Raw genomic sequence first — 19,371 nt, forward strand, 5'->3', positions numbered from 1 at the left:
CTCCTAACTGTGCCTGTTTTAGCTTTATTATTGAGTTCACTCTTGGAGTGCAACACTATGCCCCATGGCTCCCATCCCCAACCAAACACTATGCCCCATGGTCCCCTCACCCCCAACCAAACACTATGCCCCATGGCTCCCATCCCCAACCAAACACTATGCCCCATGGCCCCCTCACCCCCAACCAAACACTATGCCCCATGGCCCCCTCACCTCCAACCAACCACTATGCCCCATGGGCCCCTCACCCCCAACCAAACACTATGCCCCATGGCTCCCACCCCAACCAAACACTATGCCCCATGGCCCCCACCCCCAACCAAACACTATGCCCCCTGTCCCTCACCCCCCAAGCAAACACTATGCCCCCTGTCCCTCACCCCCAACCAAACACTATGCCCCATGGCCCCCTCACCCCCAACCAAACACTATGCCCCATAGCCCCCTCACCCCCAACCAAATACTATGCCCCCTGTCCCTCACCGCCAACCAAACACTATTCCCCATGGCTCCCAACCCCAAACAAACACTATGCCCCATGGCCCCCTCACCCTCAACCAAACACTATGCCCCATGGCTCCCACCCCACCCAAACACTATGCCCCATGGATCCCAACCCCAAACAAACACTATGCCCCGTGGCCCACTCACCCCCAACCAAACACTATGCCCCATGGCCCCCTCACCCCCAACCAAACACTATGCCCCATGGCCCCCTCACCCCCAACCAAACACTATGCCCCATGGCCCCCTCACCCCCAACCAAACACTATGCCCCATGGCCCCCCCACCCCCAACCAAACACTATGCCCCCTGTCCCTCACCGCCAACCAAACACTATGCCCCATGGCTCCCAACCCCAAACAAACACTATGCCCCATGGCCCCCTCACCCCCAACGAAACACTATGCCCCATGGCTCCCACCCCACCCAAACACTATGCCCCATGGCTCCCAACCCCAAACAAACACTATGCCCCATGGCCCCCTCACCCCCAACCAAACACTATGCCCCATGGCTCCCACCCCAACCAAACACTATGCCCCATGGCCCCCAACCCCAAACCAAACACTATGCCCCCTGTCCCTCACCCCCAACCAAACACTATGCCCCATGGCCCCCTCACCCCCAACCAAACACTATGCCCCATGGCCCCCTCACCCCCAACCAAACACTATGCCCCCTGTCCCTCACCGCCAACCAAACACTATGCCCCATGGCCCCCTCACCCCCAACCAAACACTATGCCCCATGGCCCCCTCACCCCCAACCAAACACTATGCCACATGGCCCCCTCACCCCCAACCAAACACTTTGCCACAAACACACTCAAGCATGCACCCATACAGACCTGAACCCCCCACCCCCCCAAATCAGCACACACACAAACATGCACCCGTACAGACCCGAACCCCCCAACCCCCAAATCAACACACAAACATGCACCCATACAGACCTGAACCCCCCACCCCCAACTCAGCACACACACACACTCAAGCATGCACCCATACAGACCCGAACCCCCCACCCCCCCAACTCAGCACACACACACAAACATGCACCCATACAGACCCAAACCCCCCACCCCCCCAAATCAGCAAACTCTCAAACAAGCACCCATACAGACCCGAACCCCCACCCCCCAACTCAGCACACACACACAAACATGCACCCATACAGACCCGAACCCCCCACCCCCCAAATCAGCAAACTCTCAAACAAGCACCCATACAGACCCGAACCCCCACCCCCCAACTCAGCACACAAAAAACATTCAAATCAAAACATTCATACACATCCGACACCCCCCGACCCCCGCATCTCAACATACACACAAAATACATTCAAATACAAACATTCACACCCCCCACATCTCAACATACACACAAAATACATTCAAACACAAACATTCATACACATCCGACACACCCCCCCACCCCCGCATCTCAACATACACTCAAAATACATTCAAACACAAACATTCATACACATCCGACACCCCCCCACCCCCGCATCTCAACATACACACAAAATACATTCAAATACATTCATACACATCCGACACACCCCCCACCCCCGCATCTCAACATACTCAAAATACATTCAAATACATTCATACACATCCGACACCCCCCGACCCCCGCATCTCAACATACACACAAAATACATTCAAATACAAACATTCATACACATCCGACACACCCCCCCACCCCTGCATCTCAACATACACTCAAAATACATTCAAACACAAACATTCATACACATCCGACACACCCCCTCACCCCCGCATCTCAACATATACACAAAATACATTCAAACACAAACATTCATACACATCCGACACACCCCCTCACCCCCGCATCTCAACATATACACAAAATACATTCAAACACAAACATTCATACACATCCGACACCCCCCCCCACCCCCGCATCTCAACATACACTCAAAATACATTCAAACACAAACATTCATACACATCCGACACACCCCCTCACCCCCGCATCTCAACATACACTCAAATACATTCAAACACAAACATTCATACACATCCGACACACCCCCTCACCCCCGCATCTCAACATACACTCAAATACATTCAAACACAAACATTCATACACATCCGACACCCCCCCCACCCCCGCATCTCAACATACACTCAAAATACATTCAAACACAAACATTCATACACATCCGACACACCCCCCCACCCCCGCATCTCAACATACACTCAAAATACATTCAAACACAAACATTCATACACACAAACATAAAGCAAAACAAACCCGACACACAAACACAAACAGACCACTTACCGGAGACGTGCTGGAAGGCAGGCAGGCAGGTAAACTGGAAGTCGCTGGAATCGCACTACGGCTGGCCTGGTCCAAGGCTGAAATGCCTTCCGACATCAAGCCTTATGGGCCACGCCAGCTGTAGTGCTGGCCCTCCATTGGTGCAGCACACACGCATTACGTGGTTCGTAGGAGCGACGTGATGCGTGTGTGTGCTGAGCCAATGAGGGCCAGTGTTTTCACCGGCCCGGAAGACAACAAAGACTTTCCTAATGGGCCGCCCCTCCATTAGGAAAGTCTTTGTGCCTCGCGGGCCTGTCAAAAAGGCATGGCGGGCCGCATGTTGTGCACCCATGTGCTAGATGAAGGAAAGTGCTCTGTGCTGAGCGAAAAGGCTAAGCAAGACATCCTCTGCCACCATCAGGGAGAATAAACTCCCGCCTGGAGGAGAGTGGGTGGCGTGGCGTTCGATGCCACATAGTGGATGGCATGTTTCCACCTGCAGAAGAAAGGAACATGAGGAAGGTGTGCCGTGTCAGCAGCCTCCCACTAGGTGGGTGATGCCGCTGCGGGCCGTGATGCGGCTGCCCCTGCTCGGCGGGATGAAAAATAAAAGGATAAGGAAGTGGCCGATCCCTCGCTGACGTAGTGATTGCCCAATGTGCTATGTGTTGGAGCTAAGGGAAAAAGGAAAGTGGCCGCCTGCGGCATAGCCCGGCCCACCAGCGATGAAAGTAATCAGACGGGCAGGTGTCGGAGCAATTGGGAAAAGTATAGCGATCCATGTTGGAGCCTTTGAAAGTAAAGGACCCGCTGTACAGAGGACATCCCGGGCCGCCCGGTGATGAAATAAAATGTTGCGCTCCATGTCCGCACCAGGACAATAAAATGTATGGGTCCTCCGAAAATCCCAGTCCAGCTGGTGGTGAGTGAAATATGGAGGACAGATGAGGTATGCGCCAACGGACGCCAGAATGCACACGTGGCACAGCCCATGCTGCTGCTGCATTGCCCTTCATAAAGCTCCTGACTAGAGGAGAGCTACGTCATGGCATTAGCCACAATTTTATTTTTCATCATCCCCATTCGCACGAAGAGGGAAGAAAAAGGTGTGTGCCTTGCCAGAAGAACTTTTGAGAAAAGGGAATAGCAATGAGGGTTGCAGCTCCCACAAGGGCTTGTGCCCCTTGCTGTACCAACAGCCCCTGCCTGGAAGGGGATGTGAAATTAGTGGCCTGTCACCCTGCCACTTGTGCCGTTGTTTGCCCCACCATAAATGGACCAGGCTAATGTGGCCTCCGGTGCGGCTTTGCCGGCCCCTGAACTGTGGTGTTGAATGTCTTAAACTGATGCTCGTGCAACTATGAACTGGTTTCCTGCAGCCCCGCAAGTGCTTAAAGTGGACTCAGTAACATACATTTTGTTGCTGTGCGCCTGCATTTATTTATGGTTCTTGTATAGCGCACAAAGTCCTGGGGTAACTAGGCGCTTTAGCTTAATGATATGGTTACAGAAAGTGCTAGTAGCATACAAATACAAAATTACAGAACAGGCAGACATGGTGCCTGGAAATGTGCATGAGATACATATTTAGGAAAGCTTGCCTCTTGCTACGGGGAGCTGCATCATAGTACAAATCAGGTCATATGAGGTACAACGGAAACATACTTTGGAAAGCTCACCTCTTGGTGCGGGGAACTGCATCATAGTATGTATGAGGGATATATAGCATGTGCATGAAGTGAATATTTTTGCGGACTCGTTACGTTATAAGGCGAAGTACATAAGATACATGCAGTACATAGAATGGAGAGGTGCACCCTCTGGGATAGAGACAGCTACAGTGGACAAGTGTACATAGATAGATATAGTGCCGCAGGTAAGCGGGGCATAGAAATTATAGCGGCGGCTTGCATTATAAGATGATACAACACAATAATCATGTGAGGAAATCTTAACGGATGATGCGAGAAGTAGTGGATAAGAGTGTACTGTTTATTGTCATCCGTGCGGATAGAGGCCTCCATAGTGTCACGCTCGGTCGGGAACGTGAATGGTTGTTGAAAAAGGAGAGTGCCGTGCATCGAGAGACCTGTCGTGGTATCTGGACATTGACCAGACGGAGGAGGTGACATTCGAGACTGCGCGGTGGTCTGTGGTTGGAGAACTGGTGATCGATGGTGTAGACTCCTGGGGTTTCAGGGAGGGGGAGGTCCGGGCAGTACATTCGACTAGATATGAGCAACTGTGGAGACGTCACTCAAAGCAGGCCAGTATCGAGAGAGGATGAAAGGGAGCATAAGGAATGAGTAATGGAGCGTTAGCAACGGAGCATCAGGGTGGTGTCGCCGACAGGCATATATGCATGTCACATATATGCTGAAAGTGGTCCCAGTTAAAATGATTATGTGAAGCTGTGCTCCTGCAGATGTCGACATGCTTTATATGTTGCCAGCAGCTTACAGTCGTGTCATTCAGTGGTTTAGGTTCCACTCACCCAGGTTAATAAAGGGTCCTTTTATAATGTTGTGGAACCACCAACAGTCTTCCAACTCTGACTGTCACCCTCAAATGTGTACCAAGGTTCACTATATGTGCTGTGTGTGAAACTATGGAAGTATGCTTGTAGGTAGTGATTGTCCCACCATAGTCTCAATGTAGGTGATTATTGTTTGCACCAATGTTTCCAAGTATTCCTGTTCGTGACTGTCAATTCATTTTGTATCCAGTGATGTTTGTCATTGTTTCATTTTGTTATGGAAAAGGAGGAGTGTGGTGTGCTTCCCCTTTAAGTAATAACTAGTCCTCTCTAAGGGCTCGTGCTGGTGTCACATGTCTGTGCACCATGTGACTAAACCAATAAAAGGACGGGCGGTTTTCAGCTAGTCGTGGAGACCAACTGACTCCTGCCTGCTGTGTCATTTTGTATGCAGTGCATGAGCAGGTGGGCCTTTCCTGCATGGCCCTCCAATAGGACAGTGCCCCTGCTCGGCAACGCTGTCCTCGATGCCCACTGTGGGTTGCAGGGCTCCTGCTGGGCAACCCTGCGGCTGCGTGCCGGCATCCCTGCTGAGCAACTCCGGCAGCGTTGTCGGTTGGGTGCCTCCACCAACCGAGTGCCTGAACCCTGTGCCCTGGGTCCTGTCATAACATGAATGGCCAATTTATTCTACTTTTACAGAAATGTAACAAGTATTTCGAGAATCAATTAATGTAAACTGGCAGGAGGGCCAGCGTCTTGACCAATCAGATTGCTCGGAATGTGAACACCAACGGCCGGTTCTGACCTACCAATTTGAGGGTGTTTACTGCTGTTTTTCCTCTGTAGGGGGGGGTTGAGGGGGGGTGGTGAGAGCACTCCGGCGATAGAGCTACTTTCACTCCTCACTCTCGGTGGTGTGCAGCTGCTTCTCCTCTTCGGGCGGTGGCTCTTCCGTGCCAGTCCCAGTGTTGCTGTCCTTCCTGTCTCCCTCACGTGCCACAACTCTCACGCTTCTTTCGCTTTCAGGAAACGGAAAGTGAGATCTTCGTGAACACTTACTTTTCCCTCTTTTTTTGATGACAGACATCTTGTTATTGGTTCAGTATTTGGCCTTTGTATAAAACATAGTTTGTTAGATTCCAGGAAACATGCTTGCGTGCCCCCTTCTGGGCATTTGGTACGCGGGTAGGCCTTGCAGTCTGCAGCTGCGGTTTATACTGGCGTGTTTAGTTTCTCGAGTCCTTGTTAGCCACCCTCACTTCCCTAAGGTCATTGACTCACACCTGTACCCTTTTAAATCCGGTATAGCGTCAGCTTCTGGCTATGAGTGTACATTATGGAGCGGTATTTCACGTTGGACTATTTTCATCAACGTTCTGGTCCAAAGTCCTTTAACAATGCACCATATTTTGTTCTAAGTGCTTTTCTCGAAAAGGACACGCCGAAGTACACAAATATCAAAAATGAGTGAAAATATGTTTTTTTAATTTTTGTTATCATTGATTAAAGTTGACTTGATTGGGAATAAATTATTTTCAGGACACACAAACACACACACCCCATCATTTTGATTTTTGATAAGATGCTGTTTTATGGATTCGTGGGCATATTTGCCCCAGATGAGCATTGCCCTTGGAAAGGATGGTTGGATGCAACTTTTCGGTATTCTGATAATACTGATGAACTCCTCAGGGTACCTAGTCCAAGTATTAAGCTTAAAGAAGTCAGGCGTATTTGAGTTTGATGCGGTCGGACCAACAGGGGAAAGCTGTAGGAGAGACCCTGGGCAGTGGGGAGGCCGCCCACTCTGTAATGCTGCCCCTGGAGTTGGTACAGGGGGGATCCAGCCCAGCCTCTGCCTCTGTCTCTGCCCAACCTGCTGACACAGTACACATACACACACAGTCTATACAGACTTAGCTGCTCATGGGGGCAAGCGTGGGAACACAGTAAGGATCATGACGTGAGACCGACGCAGGTGCGCAAGATCCACAGACAGGACTGGGGGTCCTCTCACAGACTTAGCAGGTTTCCTGGGCAGGAGGAGGTAGAAGGAAAACTGCATGCTAACAATGAAGGAGGTGCAGGTGGACTGGCACACATGTACACGAGGACAGGAGAGCCATGGCGTAGTCAGGTGACCGGCATGACTGCGCTGCCAGACTTCAGCAGTGTGCCTCCTCATTTTATAAGCTCAGCCTGTGGTGTAATGGGTCTGCAGTGCGTAATCACAGCGGTGTGTGGTGCACGTGGTCAATACCCGCACACCAATCACAGAGAGAACTTGAAACCCCTATTAGGAAAACCTGTATCGGGCAGCAAAGAAACATAATTAAAAGAAGTTTTGGAAAACTATAGGATCTGGACTATGATTAACAAAAGAATTCTGACAGGACAATTGAAGAACAGGTATGGGTAAAATACTTGCAAAGCCTTATTTTGTAGCCACATCAAGTGCACCTACCATAAAGGCTATTTTAGGGAGGGAAGATAGCTCCCTTACCACTATCTTGAAGGGCCTTATAGCAGTACTAATATACAACAAGCATTGGCAATGCCAACAGTTTGGGTTTTTGTGCAGGGACAGGAAAGGCACTTACCAGGCACTGCTGTAGTGGTATTAACTAGTCATCAATGGTGGGAGCTGCAAAATGGTGCAAGCACCTGGGCATGTAATTGCAGTGCCTGGCAAATACCTAATACTTATACACAAGCCAAAACGGTTGGCTTTTGCCAATGCTTGATTTTAGCAGGACTTCAGGTGTCTTATAAATTGAGTGGTTAAAGGCAGCCGTGGTTAAGACATTTTAATATACCAGTAGCGCATTTACAACTCCAATTACGTAATTAACCCTCAGAAGACTGCTTTATTTAAACAAAAAACACTTGGCAGGCACTTTGAGTGCACCGTTTGATGGTAAGGCTTGAATAAAGCAAGTTCAAAGAGTTCCCATGAGGAGGTGGGTTGGGCAGGGAGGGGCAGGAACTGGGTGGGAATTGCCATAGGGATGAGCATTGCGCATGGGCTGTCAATGGGTGGGCAAATAACCAAACAACACCTGCACGCTTTGTGACCCTCTTCATATGCCATTTCTCTCTATCTGTACTCTAATGCAATCGTTTTGGCTTATAAGTGGCGCTAAAGCACCTCTTAATACCCCAAACTAAAAATGGCCCAGGGGATGCAACTGAAAACTATAGGCTTATGTGCTATTCAATATTTGCTTAAATCATATTTGGATATTTGTTAAAAAAAATGGGCAAAGAGTGGTTCACCTATTCCGTGGCATTAATTTCACTTTTGAAAGTGATACTCCACCAGTTATGTTTGATTGATATTAGATATAACAAGAGTGAAGTAATTGGCAGGAAAACATCGACATTATTTTGGACTCTGAAGACTGATCCATGTTTGACTCGGTTAAGAGCGACACTCTGTGAAGAAAACCCAGACTGTGTTATACTCAATATTCTAATTGAATTTCACTCACCAATTGAGGTGAGCACCAAGTTGGGGAAAAATGGGGACCGATTAATCAAAATGGAGACAAATGGGTTACGCAAAGGGGATGCATGTTGGCCCCATGTTTATTTATTCTCTACACAGAGGATTTACCTGAGATCTTGGCAAAGGTGAAGCTTTTTCATAAATAAATTAAGAATTGATCAGGTGTATATTACTGTAGAACTAAAAGAAAAAGCAGGCTGGAGACGGATGAACCAAGCAGGAATGATTTACTGTTGTACTAGAGATATAAAGATGCCTAGCGCATTAGACAACGCGATAGGGAGATTACATTGCGGCAGAATTAATCGAATTCGTCTAATTTTATTAGATGAATTTGGCAGCAAAAATATGTCAGGCTGTGGGTAATAGTGATAATAAAGAAAGGAGGAGGTCGGGCCGCGGGGCGGGTGGTCTCCCCCTGCATATATTTGCAGCCAAATGTAAAACAAAAACGAAAACATTGATAAAATCAAATTTGACAAAAAAACCTCGACCAAATCACATCGAACTTGGTAGAACCTCCAGCATTGACTCCATCAGGTTAGAAATTGACCTGTCTTTCATAAAAAGAAATGCTTTTTTTAAATCATGGTTACAAGGATAACACTTCTCTTTTGATTCAAACCATAGATGGATCTCTCGTGTGGGATCTCTGCGATGGGGTATTAGGTGTGCCTGACCAAGAGAAGGCTAGTTTATTTAGATGATCCTAAGAGTGTCCACAATCCCTGGGCTGTAGAATTTGCTCTCTTGATCCCTGATGTTTAAGCTCTGCTTGAAGAAAACATGGAAACATGTGCAAGGATAATGGAGTGCAAAGTCTGAATTGCAGCCGAGTGCTTATGTAAGGGTGATCACGCTTTCTATTGGGTGTAATGGGGTGATTGTTTACACATCTATACAATAGATTATCCCTCTAAAAATCAAAATAAGCATGTCTCTGAATCTGGGTGAGGATAATTGAAAGCAAGATTTTGGAGGGAGGCTTGGGTGCACAATACAATAGATTGAGGGGGCGTGTAGACTTTGAGGCCAGATCCTATCATCAGAAGAGCAGGTGTTACTTGCTTCCTCTGCCAGGAGAGGTGAATGGGTATTTCATTGTCTGGGGAAACTCCCATTTATAGCATAACTAAGGCGCATCAGTGTTTCATCATGTGGGATTCAAATTCTATTACGAAAAGCGATATTTTAAGTATTCCCTGATGAATGTATGATGTATTCTGAGCAAATGGAAGGAGGATATGGTCTTATCAAATTAGTCCACCTTGACATTAAAGATCTAACATTGTGGGAGAACGTGCACGACTACGGCAGGTTTTTATAAACAGAAGAATGCTTGTTTGTAATTGTCAATGAAAAATGGTGATTAAATGAAGCACAGAATGTGGATGAAATGGTAGATGTGTGTGATTTGCAATGTCCTATTTGTTTTATGAAGTGCAAAGGGATGAAATAACATTTAGTAGAGTGCAACTCCAGTGTCCTATAATGGCCCTTACTCGCTCACCTCCATTCCTCTCTTACTTTGAAACTGGAAATATTTTGCGCTTCTGAAATCCAGGAAACCATCCGATGAACCGGAAACCTTCCTGAAATGCAAGAAAACACTGTAGATTATTTGTATTAAAAAAAAAAGAATGAAAAGGAAATTTCAGGGGAAAGAATCCCTGAGCATATCTGGACAGGTACTGTGTGTACCCATGTTCATTACACGTAGTGACAAAGACCGAAATCTTTTTTAATTCTGTTGAAATGTGCGTACAATTTGAAAATAAAAAACATTGCAGGCCCTTATAGAATTGATATATGTTTTTCATGCTCTTTCAAGGGTCTTGGAAAATTCACAATGTACATCAGTAATATGTCAAATGAAAATGTAACAAATGTAATGAAAACAACAACTACGGAAAACACTTTGCCAACTAGGAAAAACAAAAAACACAGAGAATGATATGAAAGCAAGGAACATAAAACAAAACTACTCAAACTGGAGAAAATCCCAACAAAAAATAATCCAGCAGTTTGACGCCAAAGATATCATGAAAAGTTACAAATCTCACAATACGAGAGAACTATGGAATCTATTAAACAATAATGCTGAGACCCAAAATAAACTCACTGCCAATGTAACGCAAGAAAGATGGATCCTCCACTTCTCCGACATTTACAAAGCGTGCATTACTGATCCACCAGCCACAAACTCACAGGAAACAAAAAAAAAAGGCAAGTAAAGGCAAACTACGACGACATAATCCTGATAATCCAACAACTAAATGCCTCAAGGGCCCCCGGTCCTGACGGAACCTCCAATGCAACTATCAAGCAGGACCCTCCAACCTGGGCAACAATCATGTGCAATCTCCTCCATCTGATTAACACCTTAAAACAGATTCCAAACTTATGGCGGACATACATCATAGTGCCTATATACAAACAAGGCCCCCGCGACGATCCAGCCAACTTCCGGCCCATCGCTCTCCTAGACCCTCTTGGAAAACTATTTGCCTCAAATCTACTCAAACAACTAACAAATTGGGCAACAATAGCCAGCAGATTTTCCGTCAGACAAACAGGATTTATGCCAAACATTGGAACTAACATCAATCTCCTCCTAACTAACTTAATCAAACACAAAGCCATCAGAAACCATACCACAGTCCATGCGGCTTTCATTGACCTACACATGGCCTTTGATGCCATATCAAGGCACAAACTGTGGATGAAATTACAGGCATGGAAATGTCCAAAAAACATCTTAGAACCAATCAACTTCTCTACTCCAGAACATCGATTGCAGTCAGACTAACAAAAGCAGGTGCAACAACTTCACCCATCCAGACAACAAATGGTCTAAAACAAGGCTGCCCTCTCAACACAGCCTTGTATAACCTATTCACGGCTGACATCGATGAACATCTATTTAGCACTGCAACAAACCCTTACAAGATCAATTCCATTTCTCTTCAAGTGATGCTCTACGCAGATGAGATTATCCTCCTAGACAAGACAACAACAGGACTACAATCCAGCCTTGCTTCTTTAAGTGGATACATAAAAATAAATGAACTGTCCATTAACATCAACAAAACGAAGGTAATGTCACTTAATAAGATTCCATTCAAAAAGGAAAAAGATCTAGCACTCAGCCTCGATGGTACTCCACTAGAAATTGTTGCAACCTTCAAATATCTTGGAATCCCAATAAACCAGTCTAAGCCGGAAACCCAATGGCTCGAAAAAATCCTACAGAAATCACAAACCCTGGCCAGGCAAGGCTGTGTACTCCATCGAAAATATGGAAAATTCTCTTTCAAATCTATCATAGACTACTACAGACACAAATTCATACCCAAATTCATTGTTACCTATGGAACAGAGGCAATGATCAATGCAGCAACTCTAAACGGGGCAAAGTACGAGACACTATTTTGGCGCAAAATTCTACATCTGCCTCCATCATACCCCATGCTGAGAATAAGACATGAGATGGCTACACAATCACTGGAGTCCATTGTACTGTGGAAGCGACTGGACATATTTTGCAAAATTCTTACAGATCACAGAACTCCGGCCATACAAATCCTGAGGGCCCATACAGACACATTTAACAATGCTGTTTTGCAAGACTGGAATCTCGAACTTCTACAAGAAATGGTCAAAGTAGACATCTCAGAGGAACTCTTAAGTCTGCGTCCGCAGCACGCCAAAATCAAACTAATGTGCAACGATGGCTAAAGACGATCCAACTCAAAAAAACCTATCGACAGAATCTCGATTGCATCACAGACATCCAAGCAAATAATGAACTACCCAAATATTTGAGCACCTTTCCTGATACCAACATCAGGACAATTTTCTTAAAAATACGACTAAATAGAATTCCAACTAGAGTTAATCCCGCCACTGCCAGATTGATACCTTTGTAAAGACTGGTAGGGGGTGTCTGTACTTCCGCTCTCTATATGGTAGAGGAGAGGCACAGAAGACCCCAGCCAAGATTCTCTATTACGGTAGCAATGGACGAGCAATCAAGGTCTAGCTTCTCAGGAGGTGATGCAGGCTGGTTCTTAAGTACAGTGTAGTCCCCGAACCCCCACAAAGGAATGTCCACACACTATATTACTGAAAACACAGTCTTTATATAATTAATATTCAAAGGTATGTACACGATCACAATAACGCACTTTGTACTCGGACGTCAATAATGATAAATATATACAATTCTAAAGTGGTACCACCAATGTTATTGAATCTCATTAAAGTGCATCAACTGTACGGTTAAAATGTCACACAGATCAATAACGAGGAAACCAGCAATAGAGATAGGCAGGAACGTAAAATGGTTGAAACAGTAGTCTTATTTCCTCCTATTAAGGTTTTAACCCCCCAATGTACCTGGTGGAGTAGAGTTCTCCGAAGATGTGTCGACCGATCCCTCTTGAGTGACTCCCTTTAAGGCAGGAGCCACGGATCGTCGAGAGGCGTCAAGGAACTCGGCGTTCGGTGTCGGGGAATCGACAGCCCTTCTTGAGTGCCCTCCCTTTAAGGCAGGAGTCACGGGTCGTCGAACGTCTGACGGCGAACAGGTTGAACTACGGCCGTGAAGTGGCAGCTTCGTTCCTAGCGGTGCTCGTCGACGACAGAGCGTTGGTGTCCTGCAAGGAAGAGGCGTGCCAGGCACCTCGGTGATGATAGTTCTGGACCGCAAAGAGATGATGAAGAACTGTGGCCCAGCAAGGGCGTCGAGTCGTCGGCGTCTCTGTGGTCTTTAGGTGGCGGGAAACCCACCGGCGGATGCTCCTCGGTGCGTCGACGGTCGGGCCTTCTCCAGCGGGAGAAAAGCAGGCGATGATGCAGACGAGAGCGTCCGATGATCAATTGAAGTTCTTAGGCAAACAGGAGCACGGCGGCTCCGGTCAGCGACGGCGGTCGTCGACAGTAGCGGACAACAGTCTGAGTGCTTCTCTTTGAGATTCCGCGGCAGTCCCCGTCTCGGGTCGGCAGCCTGTCGAAGGTCTGTCTACCAGGGAGCTTTGGCAAAGATCAGCTGTGCATGATGGTCCCTCATAGCTTGGGAAGAGGGCGCCTTACCAGGTCCTCTCTGGGTCAGTCCTTGGAGGCACAGCAGCTTTCAGATTGAGAAGGAGAGCAACAGCACTTCTTCTCGTCCAGCGGGGCTTCAAGGTCAAGCTTCAGTTACACCAGTTACTCGTCGTAGTGGACTTCAGATTCTGAACACGATTCCTAGCAGTGAGAGGTCCCCAGATATACTGTTGATCTCCCATTCCGCTGGGTCACACTCAAGCATCCAATCACGACTAAGGGCATTAATGCAGGCAGGCAGCCAATCAGGCACACGAGGTATTCAGGCCATTTACTTCTCTCAGACACTCACAACAAGTTATGTGTATTGGGACAAGTACCAAGCCATTCAACACTCCAAGCTGCATTCATACCGGTTTCGGGCAGGGCTGTCTCAGTCATTGTGTCAACCACCAGATACGAGACATCCACAACACAGAATGCATATTCGTCACACACTCTATTCACCCAGGTCCCACCCACAGGAGGTACCTACAACATACATCGCTGGGAAGGCTCCAGCTAGTCTGGCCGGGCCTTCACAACAACACCATATATGGCATTTCCACCCAACAGCCAGACAGGGGGAAGAGACAGAGTCAGGGCTTGGGAAAACAAGGTAATGGATAATAGAAACCAAGAGGCCACAGGGGCCATCTTGTTTTCCATCAGGAATCAACTGATCCCAATGGCAGGGCCGGGGTATCCCAAAATGGAGGATACTCCGCGCACCTGTCAATTTCAGCATGGAGCTGCCACCAGCCCATATCCTGCTCTGTGGGCCACCCACAGGTGCCCAAAAACATACACTAGGGGCACAGGGTTGTACCCCCACCCATGGGTGCCATAAGGGTATCCCACGGGTCCATTCACCAAACCAAAAGAGAGAGAGCTGCACCGCCAGGAGTCCCACATGAACTCCTGCGTGGAACACACGACAGAACACACGATAAAAAGCAGTAAAGGACAAGGATACGGAGGCCCTGTCCCTCCGATGCATTTCCAGCATCACAACCTTCAACCGAACAGTTCTGTCGATTCTGCAAAGACAAAGATAAATCGGAAACTTTATACCATCTCGTCTTGGAATGCACCCTACTCTCAAACCAAAGAGAATGCTTCGGTGCCTTTTTCGATCTTTCATCCCGACAAATAGACCCTGAAGAAAGATGGACTACTTTATTGAATGGGCAAAATAACAAATACATCTATACAATTGCCCTGTTTCTTCAAAACATCCTTGAACTTCAGTCTCACTGAAAAAAACCTAAATGCTTTTAAATCTATTATGCTTACTGTAAAATAAATGAAAAAGTTTATAAATAAACTACCTCGTAAAAAAAAAAAATGAAAATGTACTTTATTTAATTGTCATTTTGGTTCTTAATTTCGAATATCTGGACTGTATATGCCAATATTCCTCTTTTTTGAAGACTGCTCCCTCACCACTCTTGCACTACCTTTCATCATTTTTAACTAAAGAGGCCAATTGTCTAAGCCAGAGAAGCGCTAAACCTACGGGGCGGATGCTCAAAGCTTTGCACTGGGGCAAAACAACGATGCCCATGAGCATCACTGGTTTGCACCTGATACCTCATACCTGATACACAAAGGCTACCACCGGAGCATATCTTGATGTGCCTGGAAACATCTATGTGATGTTCACGTACAAATGGGTTTCACTAGGATTGTCCCTATGGCACCTCAGAGATGCCCAGGCATCTGCAGATGTGCTTCAGTTGTAGGCTTTGTGAGTTGGTAAAAGAGGGCAGGAGCAGATCATAGATCCTCACATGCATCGCTGATTTGCTCCAGTGCAAACGTTTGTGAATCACGGCTGAAGTCTATTTTAATATAAATGTTTAAGCCTTCTTTGTGGCAAATTCTAACTCCTATAACATTGGGCCTCATTACGGATCTGACGGTAACCATGCTGGTAAAACCAGCAGGTTGCCGCCAGACCCGTAATGAATTACCGGTGCCTGAGTCCCGGTAATTTTGTAAGTCCCCATTCCCATGGAAACACCGGCACCATTAACAACGGTGATGGTGTTTCCGTGGGTGCTGTTCTGCCCGCCAGGTCTGACCAGAGTCTTAGTGTGCCGGTTGGGAAACAACGGTACCGGTAGGTGTACCGGCACTGTTGTTTCCAGACCCGCACACTTATAATAAGGCCCATTGTCTTTAAGGTAATTGTAAAGCGTATGGGGTCGATCAGGAAAAACATTCCTAGGTTTAAGTGTCGACATCTCCACGTACATAAATTCGGAATGATTCACTCATGGTGAATTTTCTGAAATAAAATGTCCATGGTGCAAATGAGGGGGTGCTTCTTAAAACCTCTACCAGGAGGAAATCTGGATATGTCTGGAACCTCTTTGAGGTGATACCATGCAAATGTGAGTCCCATAGAGTTGCTCAAGGATACCTGAGCAATGCTCCAGACAGCTCCATATTTGCTCCACTTTTCGGCATTGAGAATTGGGTATAAACTCACATGCGGTGCACATTTTAGATACTCACATGCATCTCATGGTTTTTTCCAGTACTTATTTTTGCGAATCACGTCAATCTAGCTGAGTGGCTAATGGATACGTTATGCACATTTCCTTTCTATCACGCCTGCATAGGTGGCCCGTCTCAGGGCGGTTTTGAGACTTACGGAAGGCAAGGGAAATGTAGGTGTGCCCCCACACATCCCTCACTTGGGGGGGCTACTGACATTCTCTTATGCATCTCCCTTATCTACAGGCCTACCCAACTTCCACATCATTGATCAACTGGCACCCGGCCTAGTATTAATAGGACAATGCAGCCATTGGAGGGATCATGTCAACATGTTTGTAGGAAAGAGCAGGCTTTAGAGAAAGTGAAATCAAACAACACTTGAACATATTGTTTTTTGCATGCCCTCCAAATGTGTAGGTATGAAATGCTACAGTATTGGGATGCAGTGTTACAGATGTAAATGCTACTCCTTTTCCAGGAATTAGCTTTGCCTGTGTTGCACATGGCATCAATCACACTTTCAAATCCTTGCCCTTATTCCACTGAATATGCAACCCAGTTGCATTTGATTTGCTTCCTATGCACCTGCTCCTTTATTTAAATGACGCTTTCCTGCAGCTCGTGACTTTCTCTTACATTCCAGCTATGGCACTGCCAGTGCTCTGCCAGTGCTCCGACGCGGAATGCAGTAATACATGAAACAGCTCAAAGAAAAACATGATATTCTGTTTCCACCAAAAAACTAGGTGCTTGCATCATTCAATGTTTTGCCTTCAGTTTGTAAAAACCAGTGTCCCATAACGGTTACCTTAATATTCTAATAAAACATTTGTGCTACACGTACTTTCAAATCTCAGAATCACGTTTTGGCAAACCATATTTGGGGGTGGATGAGAGCCCCCCCCGACATACTACGCGTTTTAGTGTCTTATAAAGATTGAATACAATCCTCAGTCTTTAAACCGATGTTTGTCCTTCTTTGTTTCAAGAAATATCTTGTAAAACCCATCCAGTCCTTGATGTCCTTTATGGCAGAGCCATGTGACCAAGCAGCAATGTCTCCAGGCTTTTGGGGATGCTCTGTTGCAATCCTACATTCTAGTGAATCTTTCTCTGGCATTTCCGAGGGACCTTCAGAGAGGCAAGCTCTTAACTTTGCAAAGTGTCTGAAAGTCAACCTGTCCTTGATTTTTTACAGTTGGTCAATTTATGGCGTTTTGGTGGCACAACCACCAATTTCCAACAGTGTTTATGTACTTGGTAGAGGGCGTAGGAAATCCACTACATGCAAAACATTTCATTCCACGCCCACAGTAATGTGCTGCAAACGCATACTAAGCAGAATGGATTGCTGAGGAGTACGTGTTCCCAAATGCATGGGGAGAGCAGGAATGGTTGTACAACACTTAAGATGGAGGTGTGCTGCAGCTGTACTGTACATTTGTTTTTTTACTTCCCATCCCAGTTTACCAATACTCGGCCAATTGTTGATTTACTGGCAAACACTTATAAGAAAGCCACAGTTATTGGATTTGTCTATGCATGTTAATGATGGTGCTGGAGGACTGTGGTGGCATAAACAAGTTCTTTTCTTTTTTCAGATGGACAAGCTGGACTTCATAAAAGAAAATGTGCCCGCTTACAAGGACAAGTTAAGGCAACATAACTTGAATGGTCGGGCTCTTGTCTACAGCGACAACTGTGAAATTAAGGAGGTTTTGGGCATGGGACTTGGAGAATGGACCATCTTCAGCATTTACTTCCTGGGGGTTACACCCCAAGTGGGCTCCTCAGCCACAGCTTCCATCCCCCATGGAAGGCCAGAGAACTTGATGTCTGGAGCTTGCTCAAGAGAGAATCTTCTGAAAAGGAGCATGTCCCTGACACGCTCAATGGAAGTCCTCGATAGGAACGAATGAACAAGTTACCGACTCTGAAAGAATGGCAAACACATTTCATCATACAGAAATCCACCCATTACAAATCCACTAGAACTTTCTGAAGCAACAAGTTTGAAAGAAGTATTGCGTTTTTTTTTATGTTAAACACATTGATTAAGATCTGTTTTTTATTTTGCAATTTCATCATAATGGCAACAATTACTTGAGGAATACACTTTCACTCTAGCACGCCACATGAAGAAAACACCCTCAGTATAGAACACTGATGACTCAAAGCAATGGTGATAATACTCTAAATGCAGTGGCACGTGTGATTTTTCTAGCCAAGGATGGCCAATATTAAAAGATTTTTCTAAAGTGTCCGTAGCATATACTGTAAAGATGTTGCCATTATTACTGTATACTTGTGAAAGAGCCTTCAAACCTAAAGATTCCTTCACCAGCTCAACCCCCCTAAGAACAACATCAACCATCCCTCATTGACTTCACAACCTCTTCCTTCTGGCCTCATGGTCTTCCTCCCTATTTTCCCACTACCGGAGCACACAGTACCCAGCCAAGCATCAGGACGAAAGTCCTGCTCGTTAACCTCACAATCCTCCTCCATCCTCCATCAAGACTCAAGGTCACACTCATGTTGACCTCACAGCCATATTTCCTGATTGACCACTCCCCAGTCAACCCTGTGAAACAAATGCATGGTTGGCTTCCTGGCATTCTTGTTCACATTCTCCTCTAATCAATCAATAATAATTATTCCCCTATGCTTCTTCCATTGACCGGGATGGCAGTGCCATACCAAGCCCAGCGTGCAAGCTTTCTACTGAAATTGGATGCACTTCTGGGGGAGGGACTCTAGATTCCATTCTACCAGACATTACTCTTATCTCTGCAGGGGAGTGGGCAGCCGTATGACCTGTCCCCTCCATGTGTAGTGCTACTGACTCAACGCTCCTATCTTCTCACCTACATCCTGTTACCAAATCCATTCCTCTTCATTGCCTTAAATTTCCCCCGAATGTCCATGTCCTTTTTGCCTTTATTTTGGTGGCTGCCATTACTTCATTTCCATAATCTCCATTGCTGCCTTTT

The 19,371-nt window shown here is 46.4% G+C and overlaps 1 protein-coding gene across 1 annotated transcript in view; it reads left to right on the forward strand.

Moving 5' to 3' along the window:
• LOC138566895 (NTPase KAP family P-loop domain-containing protein 1-like) overlaps positions 1-18,641 on the forward strand; it is a 218,580-nt gene extending 199,939 nt beyond the window's left edge. The window contains exon 5 of the mRNA XM_069644622.1: positions 17,980-18,641. Coding sequence (XP_069500723.1) covers positions 17,980-18,297 — 318 coding nt within the window. The 3' untranslated portion in view covers positions 18,298-18,641. The remainder of the gene's footprint in view (positions 1-17,979) is intronic.
• The last annotated feature ends 730 nt before the right edge of the window (positions 18,642-19,371 follow it).

Source organism: Ambystoma mexicanum, chromosome 2p, assembly GCF_040938575.1.
Source record: "Ambystoma mexicanum isolate Mex_15411 chromosome 2p, UKY_AmexF1_1, whole genome shotgun sequence".
Taxonomy (NCBI): domain Eukaryota; kingdom Metazoa; phylum Chordata; class Amphibia; order Caudata; family Ambystomatidae; genus Ambystoma; species Ambystoma mexicanum.